This window comes from Cyprinus carpio, chromosome B3, assembly GCF_018340385.1.
Source record: "Cyprinus carpio isolate SPL01 chromosome B3, ASM1834038v1, whole genome shotgun sequence".
Taxonomy (NCBI): Eukaryota; Metazoa; Chordata; class Actinopteri; order Cypriniformes; family Cyprinidae; genus Cyprinus; species Cyprinus carpio.
In genome coordinates, this window is record NC_056599.1 from 26,300,187 (window position 1) to 26,327,385 (window position 27,199).

A 27,199-nucleotide genomic window follows, 5' to 3' on the forward strand; every position below is an offset into this window, starting at 1 on the left:
TTACCCTAAAATAAAAAAAAGAAAGAAAAGAAAACATTAACTGGCCCTACTTAAAAATATTAACATGATAGACAGTGGAATTTAAGAAAAAAAGAAAAAAAAAACTGATAAACTTAATAATAAAAACAAAAAACTTCTTAAGAAAACACGTTTTGTTGTTAATAACTTGCTTTTTAATAGAAGTTGAGGGTTAACAAAATCGTCCTCCCAAATGGAAACTACGCTAATTTAAAAATACGATTCATAAATTAAGCAAAATTTATGCCTAAATTAGCCTAAATTATGCTTTTTAAATTCTTCAGATGCAAGTTGTTTTCTTTTAGAGTTATAGGTCTGTAGGCTATTTATAGCTATTTAGCTTGATATCTTGATATGATTCGCTTTAAAATCATTAGGAGTCGAATGTGCGTCCTAATTCAGGTTATTTAGGCTAAAATAATAAAGATAGCGTAGGCTATACAAGGTGCAATTTTTAGTGCAGATAATAAACACAAAATGTGTTTAGGTTTAGTGACACTGATTGTTTTAGAATGTCCTGCAGAGATTAAACCCAATGTCTTTTCCGCTTCGACTGAATTCTGCGAGTCATTGAATTTATTTGATTCTCAATAGGTCTACCTGTTGCTCAAAGAGCGGATCAGCTGACTCGGACCTGATCTGTCTTGTGGTTCAGCTTTTGATAGTACAGTAGCTACCTGGCATACTGTTTTTCATGGATCTATTAAGCACAGGTTTCTGTCTCCAAGCAACATATGAGCTCTTTCCTCAAGCAATATTCTATTTGAAATTAGAGACATAAAACATGTGCTCCTGGTAATTTTCAGGTGAATAGTTTTTTTTATTTTTATAAATCAAGTCTGAAAGGATAACCATTTTCCTGAGAGGAGTGATGGTCTGAGCGTATATGTTGTCAACTTAAGTCAATTGATGCGTTCTCTCACTGCTGGGGCGGCTTCACATCGGACTGGCAGTCACCCATGTCGACCAAAAGAGGGGGCACGTTTCCTTCATTTAAAGTTGTCGTCGGAAACGCAAATGTTTTTGTGTAAGGTACGTTGTGAATTACATAGGGAACAACAGGATCCCTGAACGTGATTTTACATTCTATATATTTTACATTCATACTAACATTTAATCTAACTTATCATTATTGAAACGTTTGTAAACCCTGTTGAAACCTATTTGTATGAGGAAAAAAACTCGTAGTCTTAACCTACCAAGGCCCCAACTCTTACCAAGACCTAGCTGAGACCAGTTTTGTACGTTTTATGTCAAAAACAGATTATAAAAATGTTTATTGTTCATGTTTGTTCTCTCTACATACACTTGATTTCAATGTTGAAAGTGTGAGAGAATGGCTCAGATTTTGCAAAAATGACTGCAGTTGTTGCATGTTGATTCATGTTAACACTTGGCATCCACTCTTGCAGTGTGACTTTGATGTGCCATTATGATACTTCACGCCACTATTATATATATTATATGGAAATGGGGAACATTTCACCTTCAAAATCAGGAAAACAGCTTTGAAAACCAGGGTTGTAATGTCTTTATAGATTTGAAGTCAATATGATGTTTTCACTGACAGGTTCTTTAACTTTCACATTTGGTCCTCTGCTGAATCATTTGTTCCATTCTAGCTGAAAACTATATCACAGCTTGTAGAGTCCAACAACTCAAGCCCATAAAGGGAACAGTCTGTTTTTAGTTTATGAAGAAAAAGAAACTCTTGAGTTTTCTCAGATGCATGCTATTAGGAAGAGTGTTTGCGAAGAGCACAATGACTTTGCTCTAAGTCACTTATTCAGAAACCATTTACAAAGGACCGGATAGAAATTCTACAATTTTTTAGTAATTTTAAAATGTCAAGGTGCACAAAGTGCTAAAGGAAATCACACCAATTATAAACCCACGTTCACTCCATTCTCACAGCAAAGACAAAGTGCTCAGACCACTTGTGCTGGAGTCCAGATTATTACAAAACAAAAACTTTATTGTCAATTCAATTTTTCTTCTCTACAGCCAAACCACAAACATGGGACGAACACAAAACAGAGCAGAGCTGAACATGCCACCACACACACACACACACACACACACACACACACACACACACACACACACGTTGACACCTACAGTGAGAAACAGTCTAAACAACAACATGACAAAACAGTTTTAAAACAAAGACAATAAAAAAAGATGAAGAAAAATCACAACTTCCTATGTGTCTCTGCCACGACAGAAAAATAGAGAGAGGAAAATAAATCAACATCCACTGCGAGGAACAAACCATCCTTTAAAAATGAATACAGGCATCTAAAAATGGGCATCATTAGTTAGGTTTGCAGGTTACACATACAGTAAGCACACAGGAAACGTCTCTTCGTGCTAACTTCACTGTTTGGCTTTTTCTTCCATGCAAAAGCTCAGCTGAAATCTGAAGTGAAACTACAGAGATGGCAGCGACCGAACCCTTTGTGCCGTTTGAGTACTGATTTCAGATCAGTACATCAGGGCTTCTACCGACAATCAGACAGTAAAATGCCATTTTGCACTACACAGAGGGCCGGAGCCATCTAGCGCCCTACAGTAATAAAATAGAAATATGTTAACAAAAAATACCTTTCATATATATTGGATATAGGTACTTTCTTTTAATTGTGTCATTTTTATTTATATTTTATCATTACTATTATTTGTATTTTACATCAACTGTACGTCAATGTCCTGAGTGGCCAAGGCAGAGGTCGGTAACATGCAGAAATGCGAACCTATAGGATGGCCAGTTAAGAGCATACATGGAGCAGCATGTGTAACCATGACGACAGGTTCTCTTGTTTTGTTCCGAGAGGAAAGCATGAGAACAGATGAGATCATCACCTGTTGCACTGGAGAGAGACAGACAGAGAGCGAGAGACGGCCTGTGTAGTGTAACGTGAGCCCAGATGCTCAGTGGACCTCTCTCTACCCCATGTGTTTCCATCGCTTTAACGCAGGATGGATGCGAGCGGGCGCATGTGTGTTTCTCATGTGTGCCTCAGTCTCGGTGATGTGAGTGACAGGTCGTGTGCTGCTGGTTAGGATGCGGGTGTAACTTGTGTTCACGGTTCAGATTAAACACAGACGTAGATGTAGCTGCACTGAATGTTAACAGCCTTGCAACCTAAACACTCGTTAGTGTACAGAAGCGTTACATTGCAATCACCATAAGGTAACAATAATGTCATCGTCTGCAAGAAAGCATTCGTTTAAGAGTGCAAAGGATAATATGCATTTACTTCAGATGCAGTAGTTATCTGAACACCCTGGAAATAAAATGGCAACCATAAAACAGTTTGAAAAACAAAATGTTCCTTACAGTAGTACATCTCGGCTTAAGGGATTCACAGATTCGTTCTGCGAAAAGTCATTTTGAAACAAAACAAAAACAACTCAAGCACAAATGAAAAGAGATAACATGCATCTCTCTCTCTCTTTTTTTTTTTTCTACAATACTGTTTGGTGGTATTTAATTAGAGGAAGGCTCATAGTATTTTTTTCTTCTTCCATTAGCTCCTTTCTCTTCTACAGAAACAGGGGATAGGGGAAAGAGAAAGAGATGTGATGATGGAGAAAAATAAGTCGAGAACACCCACACTGAGAAACAAATGGGGGAAATACACTAAGAGTAGAAGGAGAAAAATATATTTAAAAAAAAAAAAACATTGTTTAGGATCAGAAGTAACAGGTCAAGAGGTCATGACTGCTGGCCGCTCCACTGGCCCTCCATTGGTCGACGGAGCAGTTCCTCTACATGCCTCGCTACATCCATGGTGTCATCCAGATCGAAATCGCCATCAGCGTCCAGCATAGGGTCTCCACTGAGAGAGAGATCGAGTAACATTGAGTAGTTTGAAAACAATAATCTTGATAATTCGTATCTAATTACATAAATTCCATTTTAAAGGGTTATTTAGAGGGTTATTTACTATAAAAGCTGTTATTATATATACAGTGAAATCATCAGATATTTTCTATGCTGATTTGAAGGAGAAAACTGCAGAATTGATTTAAAGGGATAGTTTACCCCAAAAAATTAAAATTCTGTCATTAATTACTCACATAAATGTCATTGTAAGACCTTCATTCACCTTCAGAACACAAATTAAGATATTTTGGATGAAATGCGAGAACTCTCTGACCCTCCATAGACAGCAATGCAACTGGCATTGACACATGGAAAATTTTAATGACGTCCTTACTACGTTTCTGGGCCTTGAACATGTCAGTTGCGTTGCTGTCTATGCAGGGTCAGAAAGCTCGCAGATTTGATCAAAAATATCTTAATTTAATATCTAAATACTGTAAGGTCTTATGCGTTTAGAACAACATGAGGATGAGTAATTAATGACAGAATTAATTTTTTGGGGTTAATTATCCCTTTAAGCATGGTAAAAAAAAAAGTGATAAACATATTGTCACACCCCTGGACTGTTTTTGTTGTGTTTTCATCTCTCATCTGCTCCATGACCTAGTTTTCCCTCATGTATGATTGTGTCATTTGGTTCAGGTGTGTTAATTGACCTCGTCATCCCATGCATTTAATCCCTAGTCTGTGCAGTCTGTGTTTGTCCAGTCTACTACGTCCTTATGTTTGCTCCTGCCTGTTCTGTCCTGGATTTACCCTTGTGTGGATTTATTAAAGACTGTTTGCATTGCTCATTCTCTTTCTCTTATGTTTCATTCCACCATAGCATGACAGAAGACCAGACCTAGAAGTGAAAGTAACACGGCGTGTTTCCCCGCGTTTTGTTTTTGTTTGGAAAGAATTATTTTGTGATATTATGGTCAACCCAGAGCCCAGCCTACCACCACCCTGCTTCACGGAGCTACAGTATGAGTGCACCGCTGACGGAGAGCCAGAGCACGCTGCGACAGACGAGCCGAGGAGAGCGACAGAGTTGAGGATTGCCCAAACCCACCGCTAGGAGTGAGCTGAAGTTGCGCTCAGAGGATATGCCTTGTCTTCTCCCACCGTCATCATCTGTCTGTCCTGTCACGACCACAGAGATTGTGATTGAATCTTCTGACTGTACTGAATCAACCGTATTTGAACTGTCTGTCTGCCTTCAACTGTCTGTCAGTCTGGAAATATTTGTCTGCCCTGAACTATCTGCCTGTACTATAACTTCCACGGTGGTCGTTCCCCTGTCACTGGCGCTCACGGTGCTGGAAGTGGCTTTATGGTGTGTGTGGGCAGCACACACTGTGTCAAATCCTCCTGAGCATTCTGAACCACCGCCTAGCCTCCCTCTCCCACCTCCTCTGTATCAGTCCTCACCATCGCCTCCGCTGTCTCCTGGCAGCCCCTCAGCTCACCCTCAGCCCACCATCTGTGCGGTGGAATCACCGTGGGTCTGTCAGTCTCCATCGGCGTCGTGGCTGGAGGATCCCTTGTCTCTGCCTCCAGCATCGGAGTCCCGGACTCCGCTTCGGCCCTCCGATCCAGCGGCTCCACTATGGCTCCTAGCTCCCTCCTCTCCGATCCCCATCAATGGTCTTGTCCTCCAGCTCGACCATCGACCAACCTTGGTCTGTCGTCGACCATCACCTCGTCCCTCGTCCCTATGGCTCTGTCAGGCTCCTCCTTCCCTCCGGCTCTATCTTGGTCCTCTGTCACTCCAGCTCCACCGTGACCTTCTAAATCCCCACCTCCACCTCAGTTGCCAAAGCCATCTGCTCTACCTTGGCCCTCTGGATCTTCCCTGTCGCCCTGGCTCTTTGGCTCTCTATCTCCGTCTCAGGTTCCACCACCACCTGCTCTGCCGCCGTTGGTTGGCCCCCTGGAGCCGTCAGCCCTTCCTCCACCATGGCTTCTCCCTCTGTCGGCTCCACCGTGGGTCACCTTCATGGCTGTGACCTGGGTCCACCTACTACCTCCTGTTTCCAAAATGTCTGATCCACCCTGGCTCCTCCAGTTTCCTCCCTGGCTCCACCCTCCATCGTTTCCACCCTGGACTCTGTTTGTCATCCTCCTCCTGGGTGTCCGTCCTCTGCCCGAACCTCCTCCAGTATTTGTCTGCCTGCCTGCCTTCCTGCCAGCCCCTGTCACCATCCCACATCCACTCCTTTGTCCTCCTCCTAAGTCCCCTTCCGTCCCTCCCTATGAAGTTGGAGTATGGTATGGAGTCCTTAATACGGTTACATTCACACACAGTTCAGTTATTTATGGGCGTGACAACCGCATTCTGTAACCAAACTCACACCTGTACATTTTCAGGATTTAAAACCACATTCCCAGAACACATGCGCTGTGTGAACGGAACAGGACTGGACAACTAGTTGTCTGTCACGTCATACAGTGTGAGAGAAAGACGCTCTGCCGCACAAATGTGCGTATACCGTGTGTTACGTGTTTTCATGTGTATTTTCGGTAACGTACAGTGACGGAGAAATGAGCTGTGTGTCATCTGAACGTTTTAGATCCCGCCAGTTTTGTGTTCTGCGAGCAATTCAAATGCTCCGCTCTCCAACCAAATGTAAAAGCTGCTGTTGGTTAATTAAGATCTGACGAAATAACTCACGGCTCGATTGGACTCGTCGTGTCAGAAAGTGATAAGACTTTCAGTGTATGCATGTCGCCATCTTTGATTTTACTCTGGTGACCATCACTATGGTTACTAGTAAGGAATACAGCCTTGACTCTCGTTGCACGTTCATACAGACCGTATTCTAAACACAACCGTAAGCTGCTGTGTGAATGGGACATTTCGAGACTCACACCTGTAAAGAAAATGCTGTTGTCAATCCCCAAAACTGACAGTGTGAACGTAGCCTTACTTTGAATCATATTCTCATTACTTAAATAATAAATTTAAGTAACTTTAATTTTTTTTTTTTAGATTTCAGTTTCAGTTTTAGAAATATTACTACTTCAACTTCTTTTATTTGTGTTATTTGCCAAAGCAGCATTTCTAATTATCTAATATTTCTATTTCATTTTATTTCAATCAACGAAAATTATTTTGATTAGTTTTGGTTTTAGTTAATAACTACCCTGATGCAGAAACATACAGGCAGACAGATACACTCACATGGGAGGATAGAGTCCATAAGCATGTGGTTGATTGACAGCTGGAGATGCCGCATGGTCCATGTAGGTGGGATTTGCTGCAGGGTCAGGATTTGGTGTCGCAAACCTGCATGAACACAAACACAGACACACACATAAATAGTTTAAATTTAACATCATCAGTGTTATTTTAGTATTATTTATTTTCTGTTACAGTATTTAATCTTATTTTTAATTAGCTTTTATTTTTATATTTTCCTTTTTATATTATACTTTTGTCATTTTGATTAGTTTTTTTTATTATTTATATTTGGTTTTAATTTATTTTTATTTTAGTTAAATTTAATTGTAGTAATTTTAGACTTTCGACTTTATTTTTTTCGACAACATTTTATTTCATTTTTTTTTTTTTTTTATATTTGGTTTTAATTTATTTTTATTTTAGTTATTTTTAATTTTTGTTATTTTATTGTTTAGTGTTTTTGAATCCAGTCTGATATATATTATTAAACTAATTTTTTCTGTTATTGTTGTTTTAGTTTTTATATTGTCTGTTATTTATTAATTTGTAAGGATTCCTGTGTAGATTGTTCTAGCGGTCAGAGCTCTTGCTTACCTTCAAAATGAAGAGCTAAACTGATAATTGCTTCCTCAGAATGCTGATGAGAAGAACTGAAGTATCCGAGTCTGATGGTGTACAACTCCCTGCTGGGTTTGACCGAAGCGGAAGGCTCACTAACAAGACCAATGTGCTCGTCCACCTTTGGATAAATAATGCTGCTAATGAGGCTAACAAAGCTAAGTATATGCTAAGGAGGAACCAGAGTCTCAAGTATCCATGGCAACCAATAACTGCCCACAGAGCCAGGCCAGCGCTAATATGCTAGCGTGCAATTCGGTTTACCACGTGGAGTCAACAAGTTAGCTCTTGAATGTCAGAGATGTGAAGACCTGTACTGAGAGGTCAGGAAAACACACAGAGACAGAAGTGTGTGTGTATGTGTGTGTGTGTGTGTGTGTGTGTGTGTGTGTGTGTGTGTGTGTGTGTACTTACTCTGGCACTACTTGTTTGATCTGTGGTTTGACGTATCCATCCACAGCTTTAGCTGGAGAGGAGGGAAAGATAAACAGATTATTCCTAAACCATAACATAACACACACAGACAAACACAAACACGCTAGATTAGCCAGAGTGCTACACTCTCATTTAAACACAAGGACATAAACACGCACATTCAAAGCAATGTACATATAATGATTTTTACTATAAAGGCTATAAAAAATAAGCAACATTGTGCATACCGTGATGATTTTAATGTGCTTTTAATACGACAATTATTTTCCTAAGGATGGTGTCGTTATGCTACTTTCCCAATCCTCCCTTGTGTGGTGACTTGTATACAGTATACAGGTATACAGTATACAGTATACACAGAGTATACAGGTGCAAAAACAGATGTTTTACAGTGTCCCTGATTTCAAAGTAGTTTCAAGATGGTAAGTTTAATTCATTTTCATGAATCAGTTCATATTGTTCTTTTGAGTAAATAATTTTGAAACTTTTAAGTCTCTCAATTCTCTTAGATTTCAAAAATCCTTTAACGTTTAATGTAATATTTGTGCATTTGTATAAATCATTTTGAATAAATATTTAAAGAAATAAGTACATACACTATCATTCAAAAGTTTGGGCTTACAAAAAGAATTTCAGATTTTTTAATATGTCAAGGCTGCATTTATTTGATCAAAAATACAGTAAAAACAGCGATATTTTATGATATTATTACAATTTAAAATAACCTTTTCTGTTTTAATATATTATGAAATGTAATTCATTCCTGTGATGCAAAGCTGAATTTTCAGCATCATTACTCCAGTCTTCAGTGTCACATGATCCTTCAGAAAACATTCTAATATGATGTGTACTCAAAATATCATCTTTTTATTAATTTTGAAAACAGCTGTGCTGCTTAATATTTTTGTGAAAACTGTGATTTTCATGATTCTTTGATGAATAAAAGTTCTAAACATTTTTAACATACTTGAAAGAAAAATCTTTCATAACATTACAATTATCTTTACAAAAAAAAAAAAAAATACTGAGCCCGAAACCTTTGAATGATAGTTTTGTGTATGTATATAATGTCGAAAAAGATGAATAATATGTAGATAATTAGAGATCGAGCTTACACAGCGGAGGGGTGTAGTATTTGGAGAAGACCTCGTCTTTGGGCCGGTCAGGATAGAGGAACAGGAGATGATTCAGGTCGCTGATGCGATCCGCCAAGGAGCGGATAGAGAAGTCTTTGGTTGTGTATGGCATGAGGTTCCACACCATCCTTTCTCCTATGAAGAACACACATACACACAGAAGTTATGAACTAGTTTTAAGAGCATTTAAAGCCACTGTAAGTGATTTGTTTTGTAATACCATGTATAAAATGTCGCTCTTGTACATTACGTCAGGTTTGAGTTAAGAAAAGGCAGTGGAGCATCAAAGCAATGGTTCTACCTGCTTTGTTAGGGTTCTCTGCCACCCAGGCTATGGTGATGCCGCCAATTTCCGAGTCACTGAAGCGCAACAGGAAGGTTCCATTGGGTTTGGACATCAGCATGTCCTGAGCTTGCTGTTTATTCACAAAGCCAAGAATCGCCCTGAGACATACAAGCACACGAACACATAAACACAAACATGAATTCATTAAAGGATGTTTATTGTACACAAAAACAGAGAGACTGTTATCTTGTGTGTACTGTTCAGTTTCACCATGATTTGTATACAAAGGATTACAAGATATGACGACTGGGGGTTGAATGAGGAAAAGATAAGCAAAAAACAAAAGAGAGAGAGAGAGATAGATCTTATCAAAGCCTGAAGAGGTCTCTCTGCTCTTACTCCTGTGTTAATCCGTCCATGGTTTAATGCCTTAATGTATAGTCTTAACCAGCACTATCTCTCAATCAGCCAGTTGCCATGGCAAAGAAGCACTTCATAATGAAGATATCCATTTTATACCACTCACAAAAAAAACAAGAAAGAAAGAAAAAAAATGAACCAGATTTAAGAATGTAATTCATTGTGTCTAACATTTGAGTGGCCAAAGCTTGAAATTTACCAAAACTATCAGAAGTGTCTGTGATTTTTGACCCAATTTGACCCAATCTTGTCTGTTAATTAAGTGAATTTTCCATTTCAAGTCACATATGAACAAACATCACTGTCATTTCTTTGTGAGATTCACTCTTTGTGAGGTGAGAGATGACATTGTTATGTGAGGGCAGACAGGAGCAACGTCTCTTACTTTAGTTCTTTCTGTTCATTCAATGACTGAGCAGCAACAAAGTGATTTTTTTTAGCTTTTACACATGGATGAATTTTTATCTTTAACATTAAATCTGTAGGAGTGTGATGTTTCTATTGGTTTGTGTTCTCGCTGAGGTCAGGTCTTACCCATCATTCCAGTGAGGCTTCAGGTGTTTTTTAGTAAGCTCCATCACACCATCAAACCACTGCCAAAAAGTGAAGTTCCTGCCTGGTAAACTCTCCTACAATGACAACAAACAATCAGATTTAAAAGACTAACATGCACAGTAAATATAATGATTCTAAATAAATGATGCTGAAAAAAACAACAACAACCAAAGATTTACCTAAGTTCTGAAAACATACAGTACAATAGAAGCAAAAATCTCAATGCAGCTTTTCTATTACAAAATACTAATACATTTTTTTTAAATATGGTTCAGTTCATTTAGACCTTTTTCAAAATGCACTGGCAAGGACATGAATAAATAATATGGCTTCTTTTATATTTACAACTTTACCCCTCCTCTCCAGCTAAATCTGTGGACGGATACGTCAAACCACAGATCAAACAAGTAGTGCCAGAGTTAGTACACACACACACACACAGACACACACACACACACACACACACACACACACACTTCTGTCTCCGCATGTTTTTTCTGACCTCTCAGTACAGGTCTTCACATCTCTGATATTCAAGAGTTACACTGTTAACTACAACATTGCTATTGCTGATTTTGTTGTTATATTTAGTATCTTGAGAAATGTGAGATAAAAAGGGAACACTTTGTACAGAGCTGATACAGTCACACTTTATTCTAATTCTCACTATTAACAAACCATTAACTATGACTTTTACCTCAATAAACTCCTAATTTGCTGCTTTATTAATAGATAGAAAGGTAGTTAAGTTTAGATTAGGGATGTATCATATGATAATGCAGAATGTGTGCTTAATAAGCACTAATAAACAGCCAATATGTTCATAATAGGCATGCTAATAAGCAGCTAGGTTATAGTGAGAATTGGTCCATGTACTAAAGTGTTACTGAAAACTACCGCTGATACCACTTAGAGTAATTTACAGATTTTAAATCATGTTAACTTAACATTTTTATGGGATAGTTCACCCAAATATAAATATTGTCCTCATCCTTATAAAGAAAGTCAGTGGTCACTATAACAGTTTGGTTACCAGTATTCTTCTCATATCTTCATGCTGCACAGAAGAACGAAACACAAGTTTGGAACAACATGAGGGTGAGTAAATAATTCTTTTTGGTTAACAGTATTATTATAATATATTTTTGATGAACATGAGGGCGAAACAGATAAATTTTATTGGTTACTTCTACTTTTTTATACAGTGTGCGTAAAGAAAGTGTTAAAAAAGCCTTAGTAGCATGTTTTGGACATCAAAGCATGTTTGAAGCATGTTTCCTCAAAGACGCTTAACAGTTATGGAAAATAAAGCATGAACATATGAAAAAACAATCTGTTGAATTCCTGGTACGTGTTCCTGGCAAGTGACGCATTCATTGGAAATGGACATGGAGTTGACATGAATCAGACAGTAAACAGCTAGACGTGTGTGGGGGTAAAGGGAACATTCAGGGCTTAAGAACGAGAGCATGATCCACTGCTTCATGTTCATTCTGTTTTTAATCAGTGATCCACAAGCAAAGTCACATTACTTAGGAGTGAAGACCGGAAGCGTTCATCTTCATCTCTTTCACTTTAATCACTCTATTTCTTAGAACACAATGTCCTATGTCCTGTCTGTTTCAACCGTTAGCTTGGCAGATCACAAAGAGACAAAGATGTCTCTTGAACATGTACAATCGGGTTCAAATTCAGAATTTGGAATTAAATTTAGACATGGAAATAAATAGTCAAGTCACATTTATTTACATAGTATTGTATACAATACAGATTTGTTTCGAAGTAGCTTTAGAAAAGCAGGAAAAAAATAATTTCAGTTGTAAAGCAGTTATAATTTCAATTCACTAAACTAAATTCAGCTATTTAGTTCTGTATTTATTTATTTTATTCATTTCAGTAACAGTGTCAGTGTTGCAAAGTTCATCAATTATGAAAAAAACGTTTTATTTTGAGAATCAACAAGAACTTTATGATACTTCTGTATTTCATATACAATTTTCTATTCAACTTTTGACTTGAATTGTTCCTATAAAAGTATAATCATTTAATCATATAAAAGCTGATCATAAACTGTAATCAATTCATCTTGTGTTTAATGCAAAATAGCATTTCCACGTGTTCACAGACTTTTGCACCCCACTGTATGAAACCATCAAATCATTAGCATGTTTTCAAGATAACTTTGTTTTTGTGAAATTGTGTGCATATGTGAGTACTGTATAAGTAACTAAATAAACAAAGCCATAAACACAAACGATGCCTGAATTCCAAAGGCCTTCATTGGGAACACTGCCCGCTCAATGTAGCAGATCAGCAAAGGGCAGTTTCAAAGGCAGCCACAGCCTTAGGCCTGCCTGCACATCAAAAGCTCTCAGATCAAACCTCACTTCCTGAATAACCATTAACTTTTGCAATGGATGAGAAGCAATGTTGTTCAGATCAGCTAACATTCAGCTGCCCCAGGTTGATGGATTGCCAATTAAAATTAAGAAAACAAAGTCAGAACGAGGAGACACTAGTTTGGGATTAAACCATCTGTTAGAATATCACTCGATAACGGTGGCGCTTTTGGGTAACACACACAGCAGGTCACAGTCACGGTCAGAATTTTTACAAAATAATAGGCCATACTGCTTTCAGCTTAATGATTTTATGAGTAATACAGAAGTAAAAAACTAATTATATTCAATACAGAGTACAACTGAATGCAGTGGTCTTGATTTGTGACAGCATGGAATGACTGATATTTTAGTTATGTTTCAAAATTAAAAACAGTTTAAAAAGTTTGGGATCTTTAGGATTTTTTGAAAGACACATTAAAGTGATAGTTCATCCAAAAACAAAATCATTAATTACTCACCCTCATGTCGTTCCAAACTGAAGAACGCACACAATAATAAGCAGAACAAATGTTTTCAATATTGATTATAATAAGAAATGATTCTTCAGCAGCAAATCAGCATATCAGAATGATTTCTCAAGATCATCTGACACTGAAGACCAGAGTAATGATGCTGAAAACTCAGCTTTACTGCATCACAGGAATAAATTCTATTTTAAAATATACAAAAATGTACATTTTAAAATGTAAAATTACTTCACAATATTACAGTTTTACTGTATTTTTGATTAAATAAATGCAACCATGGTGAGACTTCTTTCATAAAAAAAACATCTCACCCAAAACTTTTGAACAGTAGTCTAGTCAAAGAAAACACTAGAATAAGTGGACAAAACATACTAAAAACGAATTGACTTTTGGTTTATGGGGGTCAAATAGCAAATAGATTTTGACCTACTAAACACAGTCATTTAGTTCAGTACAGTGGTTGAGTGTGAGTAGCGTGTTTACCCTGTTAAACTGCGACCAGGTCATGGTCATGTTGCGGTAGTCCTCCGGGTTGACGCTGGAGCTGCTGAAGGCTTTCTGAGCGAGAAAGACGAGATTCTCCTCAGACAGACCTCGATTTGATTGCACCTCTGCCTTGTACTTCATATTCAGAGCCTCACACAACTGCGGCCACAACACCTTGTCAGGCACAATAAAAGGCACCCGTCCCTGAGAGAGAACAAGGAAATGAGTACATTATCACAAACTCTTTTTTAACCTGTTACAGCTTGAAAGTGTCTCTTTAGGTGGGTTCTCAGTGGGTCACAGTCACTTTGGTTTTAAGGTTGTTTTTTAGGAAAGCAACAGCGTAGAGGGATATATTATATCAGCTCCTTCACTCGTCACATTCTGCTTGTTTTGCATAAATATCTAACATGTTCTGTATGGATGCCGCTTACTGCTGCCTTGAAGAAAACCATATTGGTAACTCATGATGATCTGATATTACACCACCCCTGCAAATCCTGTATGGACTCCTATGGACTACTTTTAGTAGTCTATGGACTACTTTTAGTAGTTTAGTAGTTTAGTAGTAATGCTTTTATGGTTATTCACTCACTTCTCCAATTGTGTTCCAGGGTAGAAAAAAGTACTGGTTTGAAATGACGTGAGGGTGAGTAAGTGATGACAGGATTTAAATTTATGGATGCACTGTTCCTTTAAAGATAATAAGGGTAGAGTATGTAGAATAAAAGATCATGAGTCATATGCCACCAGCCATCCAATCAACACCCACGCTATGAAGCATGACAGTTTTATTTGTTTGTTGAGGGGAGTTTGAGATCATGGTGTGTGGGAGAGAAATTACATTATGTATGGTTGGGAGAATGAGTCCTGCGTGTTGTCAAGGCAGGGCCGAACTTTGTGATGTTTAACATAGTTAAGTTATAGGACCTTTATTTATTGCCACATGACCTGGGAAATTGTTTCCATGACTTTCATGTGATATCGCTATACAATGGCCTCGTGAGCTTATTGCAGGCACAACCAACCTGGAATAAAGTACTTTCGCTGAAGGGCACACTGATGATGGCCTGAACTTTAACCTCTACACCACACCTTCCACCCAAAAGATGCACTGATGTTTCAGTAACTCACCGGTTCAGCAAATGCATTGTCCCACAGAACGGTGGCTGTGGCATTGTTGTCTTGACTTCCATGGACAATTACCACCACAGGCAAAGAGAGAGTCTGGGGGAAAAAATGTGTGGATAAGAAAAATGAATGAAACAAGTTGTAAATTAGTTTATTTTATATTATGGTGCTCTTGAGCACAGAATGATTTCTGAAGGATCATGCGACACTGAAGAATGGAGTAGAGATGCTGAAAATTCAGCTTTAGAATCAGAAATAAATGGCATTTTAAAATATATTAAAATATATGAGTTATTTTAATATATACTAATATTTCACAGTATTACTGTTTTACAGTATTTTTGATTTAACAAAAAAAAAAAAAAAAGCTACACTGAACAGTAATGTACAGCACTTATATAAAAACTATAATTGTTTGCTTTTTACTGCTAAATCTTCTAAATCATTCATTTTGACTGAATGAACTGAAATGTAACACTGGTCCTAATTTTACATAGTCATTAATGCATGTATCGTTTAAATTTAACTGCATTGCTTTAAGTGGTTCCTGACAGATAATGTTTACTAATGGTGATTTGCTAATAGGCACAAGACCTCTCAAGCTCACCTTAACCTGAAATACCAGCTCATTTCCCCCAACACTGAACTGTGATTCAAACAAAATGGTAAACTTCTCCTCTGTAACAGACTCCGCCCCTCGACGGTCTGAACGCCGGATCCGCTTCAGGGACTACAGGACACATGAGAAAGAACAAAGAAAAATATATATATTATAAGCAGTTAAATTTGTTCTTCCTATTTAACACGAGTCAGTATCACATAAAACACCCCCCCAAAAAGTACTCAAGCAACATTTACAAATGTCATTTACTGCATAAAAAATAGGACTGTAAAATTAGATAAATGATCTAACCAAGTGTTCATCATAAATAAAGTTTTAAAAAAGCATAAGCACTTTTGAAGTGAAATATTTCACAAGAAATTTTTAATTTGGACTTCATTTTAATTATAAAATATAATATACTGCACAAATTAAGGCAGGATTATTTGGAGACTTTCTGGTTGATAAATGCACAGAAATATAATTATTTTGTTAAAAGAAACATTAGTGCTGAGATACTACTTGGTTTGATATTTTGTTCATAAATTGTTACCCTGTACAGCCTTTTATATCATATCTATCTAAAGGTTCAATAAGCTGTTGTATTTTTATGAGTACTGATTTATATGACAGGCTTTACAGTGTTGCTTAACTGAATTTAATGTTGATGCATAATCGAGAATAGAGCTCTGTTCTCTAAGCAGGTACAAAGTAAATTATGAATGAATTTAAATGGTGGCTGACGGTGTACTAAGAAACCCCTTCAGTCAAGTACACACTCATCTTACAGGAGTTTTCTCTAAAGTCAGACTTTAGATGGCCACACTTCACTCACCATGTTTCTAAAGTGTGCACTGAGAGTGCCTGTGGTCTGGTGGTACTCCATCACACAGTTGTTATTCAAGATCTCACCACTGCTGTCACTGTTAGGCAGACACATACATATACAGAAAATATTATTCTGCATATAGTTGCACAAAAAATGGAGATGAACATTTTAATCAAGATATAGGTTCATTACAGTATATATAAAAATTGGGTTTGTGCATAATTGTGCGTTAGTAAATGTACAGTAGGATGATGTATCAGGGGAGCGTCTGATGAACTATGCTTTGTTTTAGCAGCTCCGGGCGCATTAGGTCAGTTCACAATGAGTCATCAACAACACCCAGAGGAGATACTAAATACAATGTTGTGTTTCTGCTCACTTTCTGGTGTTTTCGTTCTTGAGCAGGGCCTTGGCCTGTTGTTCGCTGATGATGGTGGCTTTGACCTGCGGTGGGTTCATGTGCACGTTCAGTTTGCCACCTACCAGCAATCGCACTGTTGCCGCAAATTTAGTTTGTGTTTTAAGCACCTGAGGAGGCTGCTTTTCGATGATGAAGGTACTGCAGACAAAACACACACATGTATTTACTGTACATCCATATCCATAAAACATACCGTATATCAAAATAAAAAATGAAAAACACATGTGCATTACCGTACTAAGTGTGGGGTCAGTTTTTTTTTTTTTTTTTTTTTAAGAAATCAATACCCTTATGCATCAAGGATGCATTAAATTGATCAAAAGTGACATTACCCAAAGACTCTACTGTTTTAACATTGATAAAAAATACCCAAGTTTCTTGGGCACTATATCAACATATTAGAATGATTTCTGAAGGATCATGTCACACTGAAGGCCAATGATCCTGAAAGTTCAGCTTTGCATCACAGGAATAAATTATATTTTAAAATATAAAGAATAGTTATTTCAAATTATAATAAAATTTCACCATATTACTGTTTTTACTGTATGTTTTGATCAAATAAATTCAAACTAATATTATATCACCAATATGAGCACTTTTCCTGCTTTCCATTCAACTTGTAAAGTCTAAATTTACATTTGGCAAAGTGCAATAGAACGTTACTTGAAAACCCACAATATGCAGGCGTAATTTGAACATGATGGAAGCCTTTTGAAAAATAAAATACATAATAGTTAATGAATACATTTGGTAACACTTTCTATGTAGTATGTTATACTTTTAAGGCATTATAATGAATGCATAATGCATTATAAAAAAACTTACAATATGTTATATCATCTTATGTATATTCATAAGAACAGTTTTAATGTATTATATTTACTTATTTGTGGTTATAGCTTTTAGGAGTATTTATAACATGATATATAAACGTTGCATGGTATATTAAGTTACAATGGATTATATTTCTCATAGTTATAATGTATTATAAGTCTCATATCTTGCCAACTTTGTTATGCTACTTTATACTTAAAAGCAATCAAAGACCACTTATAAGTATAGTAATAATAATAGTAATATTTTTTTTCTCAAAAAGCCATAAGATCAGATATCAGATATGATGAATGTGTAATATGATACATTTGCTTTGAACTATTTTACTGTAATATCAGTTTGATTATTTTGATGGTACCCTTTAGACAGCTGTTGATAAGTAACTCTGCAACTACATGTCAACTAGCAGTCAATGGAGTATTTGTAGTACAGTGTGTCTGCTAAATATATGCTAACACTTTATTTTGATGGTTCCCCAACAGACAAACTCACTATAAGTAACATTACAAGTACATCAACATTCTACCAACCCTAACCTTAACCTAAGCCTACTAATATTCTAATGAGAGTTAGTTGACGTAGTTGCAAAGTTGCTTACAGTCAATAGACTAAGGGGACAATCATAATAAAAAGTAACCTAACATATAAACATTGCATTTTTTTCAGTTGAAATGATTAACTAGCTCACATCAAAATTAGTATTAGCCTCATAGGGAACACTCAAATAACACTCCAAACCTAACCACTTACAAGATGTAGTAAGATACTGTGCAGCTCTTAAATAAACAATGTCAAGATGTATAGTCCATTAAAAATGTAAAAGCAGATTTAATATGGTGTTCATTGTGTGTTAAAAATAACCATAATCTTAAATGTTATAATCACAAATGCGTAAGCATTATAATGTATTATAATTATTATGATTATTTATAAGATGATATAACATATTATACGTTTTTTTATAATGCATTATGCATTCATTATAATGCCTTAAGAATACCCTTATATGTACCCTTATGTATTATAAATATGGGCTTCATAGAAAGTGATACCATACATTTTCTATTTTAGGAACAAATAAATTAAATAAAAAATGATATATTTATATAGTTATGTATTTATTTTCTAAAAATGAAGCATTTTAATTTAGAGGAAAGGTTAAGATTAAGAATAGTCAGTAGTCGTTTGCAGTAGTCATTGGAGCATGTGCACTATTCACCAGACCACATCTCTAACTGGTATGTAGTAGTCCAAATTGGATTCATTTTGATATGTGGCTATGTTATGTTAAATAGCTACAAAGCCAGCATTACACTTCTCAGGTTAATGGAGATCCATTTAGACACTGATGGTTTTTAAAAGCACAGTTTCCACTAAGCTCAGTGTTTCAGTGACTGTATGGCCTGAGGCACCAAACACACACATGAATGAAGCACCACATTCATCCCCTGTGGTTAGTGTGAATGCTGACAGCTTGAGATATTATGAGGAAGAGAGTGAAGGAGAGCAGAGGTTTGCAGACATCCCCTGTGTGCCACCAAAGTGATCTCTCTGACAAACGGCCTCGGATGATTTCTCACAGATACCAGCACATGCAGGGTGAGTAATACATAAACACTCAATCATTTGGTACTAAGACATTCATCATTTAATTTCATAAAATGTGAGAATAAACAATGTGAAGGGATAGTTCACGCGAAAATGACAACTGCTTCATCAATTACTCACTCTCATGCTATTGCAAACCCTTATTATGACCTTTTCTGATTCCTTCCAGATATAAAAGTGATACATATGATTTGCACACTATTTTATAGTATGTATTTTTTAAAGAAATTAATACTTTGAATCATGAAAGATGGATTCAATTTATGCAAAGCGACAGTAAAGACATTTTAAAAAGATTTCTATTTCAAATAAACGGTGTTCCATTTCAGTCAGTCACGTTTGACGTTACGTCAACATTAACTGACGTAAGGGGTCTCACTTGGGAGCCCAAATCACCTCTGAGCATTACATGAAAAGACCAATGACAACTGGCGAGTGGAATTTGCATGCCAAGCCACTCTCCGTACATACTGTACTGGTATATAAGATGGCGATGTGCATCCACTCATTCAGGTTTTTGCATCGGAGCCGAACGCTTCTTGAGTGCATCTCTCGTTTGATTTGAAAGAGAAGATTCTACAATCAAGAAAAGAAGATCTGCAGGAATTTCTTGGCTGCAATTCATCTTTATTGTGCATGCCCACATTGTGAGTGCATGTCCATGGATATGCTGAGGTAGTGGCTCTCATTCATAATTAGCCTACCCAGCCTAGTTTCTCGGGTCATAAAGAATGTTCTATCTAGTCAGCCTCCATGGAAGTCCGGCCCCTCACAGCGTAGTGCCCTCAAGCTTCCTGATGATGATGCCAGTCCATCCCACAGCAGACCCGGTGTCTCCTTTGGGGCTCCAGAAGAAGACAAGATGTCTATCACTGCATCAGAGGAGGGGCTTTCCTCTTTAGAAGCTGAATCCTCTGCTGAGCAGCCCTCTGCCTCGGTGGCTGCCCAGTCAGAGTCTGAGGCTGAGTTGAAGATACTATGCTATGCTTTGAATGGGGTCTGTTTGTTGAGTGGTTATCCTCTCGGCTCTCCTGTCATTTTAAATCAATGTTTCAAACAACAGCAACAAAACAATTAAACAGAAAACATAAAGAAAAAAAAGTAGCCTTTTATAATATCTAAACATGTATCCAAATCCAAATGTAATAGTTAATTTATGTGTGATGACAATTTCTCAGCTACTATTGTTACAAAGGGAAATAGAGCCATATAGTGGCTAGACAATGGTAATACAGATAATAAATTGTGTAAAATTTTTATCTTAACAGGCAATTTATAAATGTGCTCAGATTTGTGGAACTCACAATGCACTGAAACTCCATTAAACTCAATTAAATATTGGTGTCTGAAAATAAATTATATATATATGCATTATGCATTCATTATAATGCTTTAAGAATACCCTTATATGCACCCTTATGTATTATAAATATGGGCTTCATAGAAAGTGATACCATACATTTTGCTATTTTAGGACCAAATAAATTAAATAAAAAATGATATATTTATATAGTTATGTATTTATTTTCTAAAAATGAAGCATTTTAATTTAGAGGAAAGGTTAAGATTACTAGTAAGATTACATCATATATATATATATAGATTATATATATATATGATGTGGGGGTGCAATAGGAATTTCGTCTAGGGCGTCAAAAATGGCTAGAAATGGTCCTGCTGAAACAAAGCAGCTCTTTGTTCACTTTGGAGGGCAGCAGAAGGGGATGGCTCCAAACAGAGGTTGGTTCATTGGTTGGTGGACGCCATCATGGCTTCCTCTGGTGTCCTGCAGTTCCTGACTTGGCAGAGAAGTCTTCCACTGCGTCCGGTTGGTGTTATACCGTCAATCTTTCCTGACCGGACCTGGCTTTTATGCCTTGGATTTGTGCCACGGTTGATCTGCTCACCGTGCTTCCCAGTCTCCAGTACTTCTGGTAGGCCCGTTTATCTGGCTTACATGGTGTTGGGAAGATTACGAGATACATTTGTTCTGACACACTTGCTTGTCAGCACTTGCATCTTCAATTTACATAACGTGGCGCTTTCCATAGCGACCCCTAGCGTCAGTTAATGTCGATGAAACGTCAAACGTGACTGACTGAAAAGGAAATTTTCGGTAACATATATTACCCCCGTTCAGTGAAGGAGGGAACGGAGACGTTACACCCCTCATGTCACAACCTTGAACTGCGCTGAATGCTGGGATGCTTCTCGGCTCCGAAGCACAAACCTGAATCAGAGGATTCACACGCACATTTTACATACCCGTATGTATGGGGAGTGGCTTGGCATGCAAATTCTGCTCGCCAGTTGTCATTGGAGGTGATTGGGGCTCCTAAGTGAGACCCCTAACATCAGTTAATGTCAACGTAACATCTATTTTCCCTCCTTCAGGGAACGAGGGTTACATACGTAACCAAGATGTTCTTTTGAACATTTTATTCATCAAAGAATCAGGAAAAAAATGCAGATTTTCAACACTGATAATCATAAATGTTTCTTGTGCAGCAAATCATCATATTAGAATGATTTCTGAAGGATCATGTGACACTGAAGACTGGAGTAATGATGCTGAAAATTCAGCTTTGCATCACAGTAATAAATTCTATTTTAAAATATATTCAAATATGGGCTGTACATTTTACGCATTAATTAGATTAATTAATTACGGTGAAAAATAACACATTAAAATTATTAACGCATTTAATGCACTTGACCCTAGACCTACGTGGGCCATCTGACATTTTATACAGTCGATTGATGACAAATATGAGGCAGGGCAACAACTCAATGCATGATGGAGCCTAGAGAATGTAGTTAGAATGTCCCTAAAATTCAAGATATTGAGCAAAAATGCCCCGTTTAAAGTTTTTGTCTCATATTTACATCATATAGTTAAGCAATATCACACAAGCAATAAGTGCAATATCACACGAGTGCAAATGTAATCTTGTACAGCAGTTCAATAAATAAGAAGTTAATATTGTGTTATTTTAGACACAATGTTGTCTGTTTTCCTTAATTTTGCCAACAAAAATATAAAAACAAAGCAGAACTGTTTGTCTCCAAGCAACACGCAGTGACATTTCATTTTTTAATACATGTTTTGAACAAATTGGGTAAACCATTAGGTGCCTTGGATTTGAAGCGGCGCTGAGACAGATCGGTGTATGACATCAAAGTACCGCGAGAGCGATTCAAAAGCATGCCGAGTCGTCTCTAATCGCTCTCACAGTACTTTGATGTATTATTTAGAGTATCATTTTAGAAATAATTTCACATTTCCATAGTAATAATAATAATAAAAATTATTAAAGGTATAGTTCACCCACCCAAAAATTAAAATTATGTCATAATTTATTCACCCTCATGGTCCAAAAAGTATATGTAATAAATTTTATGTTGAATCAAACAAAATATTTCTTGCTGAAGCTACTTTTTGTAATGTCTGTTTGATGCTTTACACAACAATGACTTTAAATGATCTTTTGGGAGTAATTTCTCAGTCAAATTTGATGTGCGATTAATTTGCAATTAATTTGATTGATAAATCGCCACGTTAAGTAATTACTTAGATTAAAAATTGCAATCACTTACCAGCCCTAATTCAAATAGAAAAAAGTTATTTTAAATAGTAATACTATTTCACAATATTACTGTATTTACTGTATTTTGAGCAAAAATATGCAGCCATGCTGAGCATAAGACTTTTGAAAACAGCTGTCCTGTGTGCATTCATAATTGTTCATAAGAGAAGTAGAAATCTCCATTTCACGTATGAATTATGTGTTTTGAGTCAGATTTTTTCAATTAATGAGTCGACTGAAATCACTGAATGACATATTAATTAAACTTCTCTTATTAACTAGGGCAGAGCATTTCTGTATATAATAACTCATTTTTCTCTCTGTTACACACACAAAGCACTGTATGGCTTCAGAAAACTCGAGTTGTACGGACCACTTTGATACATTTATGAGGCTTTTGCGCCTTTTTTGAAGCTTAAAAGCCCATTCACTGTAATTTAATTGAAAAAGTGAGCAACGTGTTCTTGTATTATATGTAAGAAATGGCATGAGTGTGAGTATTTCTTGGAACTATTCCTTTAAAAATTATTTCTTGATTATTCACTAATTACCCCTTCCTTTATGCCCCCCCAAAAACCTCCTTAAAACCTTTAACCTATAAGTCTATACTTAGACTTGTAGGCTCAATACTGAGTGAAAAAATACACACACATAAAGAGCACAGGAAGGAAGATAATGAATGTCTTTAAATGTATGGTTACAAGTCACCATGGCAACTAATATGATTCATTCAAATACACTGTGAAGTCACTACTGAAATTGTAGCAATGCCAAGAAAGATATATGTTAAAACTGCACGTGTTGATTATGGGGGGGATATTGATTGTTTTACTGCTGCACATTGCAATCACTTAACGTCACTGGTATTCTCTCTTTTACACACAAACACACACCTGGTGACTAATGCTGAGATGATGTCCGTGATGGTGCTGTTGAGTTCGGTCAGCAGCTCTTCGATGGGGCCGGGAATGGGCAGCTGCTGTCTCAGATGCTCTGCCCTCCGGATCTGCTGACGATTCTGCCAAATGGTTTCTGCTAGCTTCTCACACCTGTGCACAAACCCAAGCATACACTACAGAGCTGCTCTCAGCATATGTTGTGTGTGTGTGTAATGTAAACGCAAATGTTTTGTGCAAAACCAGAACATGCGCATGCCTCTGATAATTTGCATCACTGTCTTAGTGTGTGTATTGCTTTATTTAGCCATGCACTGGGACAAATCTGCCCCAGAAGATAGCAAAATAAAATAAAATAATAATAAAAATAAATAAAATAAAATAAAATAAAATCCCAGAAGATAGCAAAATAAAATAAAATAATAATAAAAATAAATAAATAAATAAATAAAATAACTGTACATAAGGGTTTGGCTTAATCTGTAGAAATTAAAATTATCTTCAGCTTTAAAAACAATAGATGTTTATGGTATGTCCTAAATTAGACTGCTAAGAATACATGTGTGCGCACCATGACTGTAGTATGTCCAGTCCTCCCTCGGGCGGCCCGCCATTGCCAGCCAGCTGTTGACGTCTCTTCCATTGAATCAGCTCATCGTCAAGAATCACCGTCTGCTGTTTACGTAGCAAAGCCAGTGTCTTCTGGTGTTTCTCTGCCAATCCCTGAGCACACATATACAAGCTCATATAACACCACATGAACAGACGTGAACATATGCGTTGTACTCATGTAAATAACAATGGCCATCAGGTTTACTGCTGTACTTGAAAACATATGAAGAGTTTAGATGCAAAAGGGCCATCTGAAATTTTCTTCTAAAATTAGCATTTTTCTCAGGCTCCAATGTTAATGTTCAGTTATTTCACTTTAATGGCAATGAAAAGAACCTGTTCATTGCCATTAACATGAAATTACTGAACCTACACATAGGAGCCTGATAAAAATGCTAATTTTAGAAGAATGTCAAATGGCACTAGAGACTATTGCATCTGAACTCTTCATATGGGCAACTTCATATGGAAGTGTTGCTTTCATTTTAAAGGAGACATATAATGGAAAATAATGGAGGATCTTTTGAAATGGAAGTGTTCCTCATTTTACCTTAAAAAATTTAGCCAATCAAAACAGAAAATTTACATATAGATGGCTTAAAGTCATGATGAAACAGATGTAGCGATAAACGATTTTCTGTATTGTGCATTTTCATATTGTAGCATAGACCCAAGTGAAATTGATTATCATTGGTTTGTATTTATTGGTCGCTGATTAGATGACGGCAGACCTGAATGTGAACTTGCAGCAAGAGGAGTGTTTTATGTGATTGGAAAAGCCATTTTGATTTGAAGTTATGAGGTCAAGAGAAATGAAACATATGCATGGATAAATCGTTCACAATAACAGCATCTACATAAATTTTCATGCTGAATCTAAATGTTGGTAAATTACATATACATGTAGATGGACAGTAGCAAAAACTGTTTAAATTGCCAGAAAAAAAAGTGTTAAATGTGTTAATGTGTAACTAAATAAAGAGTAAGACACTAAGAAAGAGTAAAAACAGTAATATTTGAATTAACATTATTACAATTTAAATTAAGTGTTTTGGTTACACTTTATTTTAAGGTGTCCTTGTTACAATGTAATTATACTTTTAAGTACTGAGTAATATTAATTAACCACATGTACTTACTCTATGGTTATGGTTAGGATTGGGGTTTGGCTTAGGGTTACTTGCATGTAATTATGCATAATTCATTGTTATTATAATAGTATATGTAACGTGTACAAGGGCACCTTAAAATAAAGTGTTACAAGTGTTTTTTATTTTAATATGTTTTAAAATGTAATTTATTCCTGTGATGGCAAAGCAAATGACAGCATCTTTACTCCAGTCTTCAGTGTCGCATGATCCTTCAGAAATAATTCAGATATGCTGATTTGCTGCTCAAGAAACATTTCTTATTATTATCAATCTCGAAAACAGTTGTGCTGCCTAATATTTTGAAACTGTAAAAAGAATCTATTTGAAAAAAAAAAAGTTTGTAACATTATTAATGTATTCTGGCCACTTAAATGTATCCTTGCTGATTAAAAATATTAATTTCTTAAAAAAAACACAAAAACAATAGCAAACCCCCAAACTTTTGAGCAGTAGTTCATGACACTAAAATGTTTACGATATGCCCCTTTAAAGCATGTGTTACTAATGTTACAGTACAGAGTGTTGTGTTATGCTAATGCTATGCACCTTGTTCACTTGGAGCATGTGTGTGTGTGTGTGTGTACCAGTCTGTATTTCTGCAGGGTGTTGGCCTCTCGGGTCAGCCAGGCCTCTACTGTGGCTCTCTTGCTGAGCAGGCTAGGCTCTCGTAGCTGTCGGTCTGCTGGAGGCAGCGTGGCCAGACTTGATAACTGAGCTGCACACAACAGAGAGGAAGATTTAGTCAACAAAGATGAGCTTTGCTTACAAAATAATTGTAAAAAAAAAATCCCATAATTTTGCATGTAAATGAGCCATCTGGGTATGAAAAAGTGGGTTGTGAATCTAGCAATTCCTTTGTGAAAAATGTACATTTCTTTCCTGGGCTGATATATTTTCAGTTCTTTTTTATTGCAAATATCTTTACGAATAATGTTGATTTATAAATGATTACACCAAGAGATTTATATTCAGGCTTGAAGGAAAAGTTCACCCAAAACTGAAAATTCTGTCACCATTTACTCGCCTTCAAGTTGTTCCAAACCTGTATGAAATTCTTTCTTCTGCTTAGCCTCTCTTGAATGTGGATAACCAAAGCACTGTTGGTGCCCAGAAACTGTTTGTGAATTTTCAGTTTTGGGTGAACTATCCCTTTAAAACTGGTTTGGTTTGTTATTCAGTGGTAATCTCAGGAATTATGTGAGCATACAGGCTGTTTTAATGAGGCCATTTTTGCTGTAGTATGTACTGAATGATAAAATAGACTGTGTATATGATTGCATATGCAAACATACGACTGTCTGCTGGTGTGTGTGGGGCCAAAGTTAGATTCCCAGGGAGTGCATGAACTGATGAAATGTATATCTTGAATGCAAGGTAAGTTGCTTTGAATAAAAGTGTCTGTCGAGTATATAAATGTAAATGAGTGTGGCTGTATACCCTGTATCCTGAGGCTCTCCTGGTACTGTATAATGAAGTACTCCTGGTTGTGCTGTAGTTTTCTGAGGTCGTTCTCAGTGTCCTGAGTCAATATTCTGAGCTCCTCGAATGCCTGGTTTATCTGATGGTACTTCTGAGACATGCTGTCCATCAGGCTGCCCACCGGTGAGCTCGACTGCAAGTCACAGACACACATGAGTAACACCCAAGT

General features: G+C 36.7%; 1 protein-coding gene and 1 long non-coding RNA gene across 2 annotated transcripts; one reads left to right on the top strand and one right to left on the bottom strand.

The window, feature by feature from the left end:
• Positions 1-1,961: 1,961 nt before the first annotated feature.
• stat5a (signal transducer and activator of transcription 5a) lies at positions 1,962-27,199 on the bottom strand. Its single transcript, XM_042720473.1, has 15 exons — positions 26,989-27,199; positions 26,136-26,266; positions 24,360-24,511; positions 23,786-23,941; positions 16,819-16,998; positions 16,446-16,533; positions 15,617-15,739; positions 15,013-15,105; positions 13,876-14,082; positions 10,503-10,597; positions 9,564-9,706; positions 9,242-9,397; positions 8,106-8,157; positions 7,074-7,178; positions 1,962-3,860 (listed from the first exon to the last, which is right to left on the bottom strand). Exons 1-15 carry the CDS (start codon positions 27,182-27,184, stop codon positions 3,737-3,739), a joined length of 2,001 nt encoding a protein of 666 aa, XP_042576407.1. The 5' UTR covers positions 27,185-27,199; the 3' UTR covers positions 1,962-3,736.
• Positions 1,987-11,003, top strand: LOC122136566. The gene is made up of 2 exons (XR_006154231.1): positions 1,987-2,124; positions 10,966-11,003. It is a non-coding gene; the product is annotated as an uncharacterized LOC122136566 (long non-coding RNA).

Excerpts from the sequence above, each read along its gene's own strand:
- stat5a (XM_042720473.1), bottom strand. The coding sequence starts at position 27,184 with ATGTGTGTCTGTGACTTGCAGTCGAGCTCACCGGTGGGCAGCCTGATG. Across the intron at positions 16,999-23,785 it reads ATCTCAGCATTAGTCACCAG|TACCTTCATCATCGAAAAGC; the intron begins GTGTGTGTTTGT and ends TTTTGTCTGCAG. Across the intron at positions 16,534-16,818 it reads AAGAACGAAAACACCAGAAA|TGACAGCAGTGGTGAGATCT; the intron begins GTGAGCAGAAAC and ends TCTGCCTAACAG.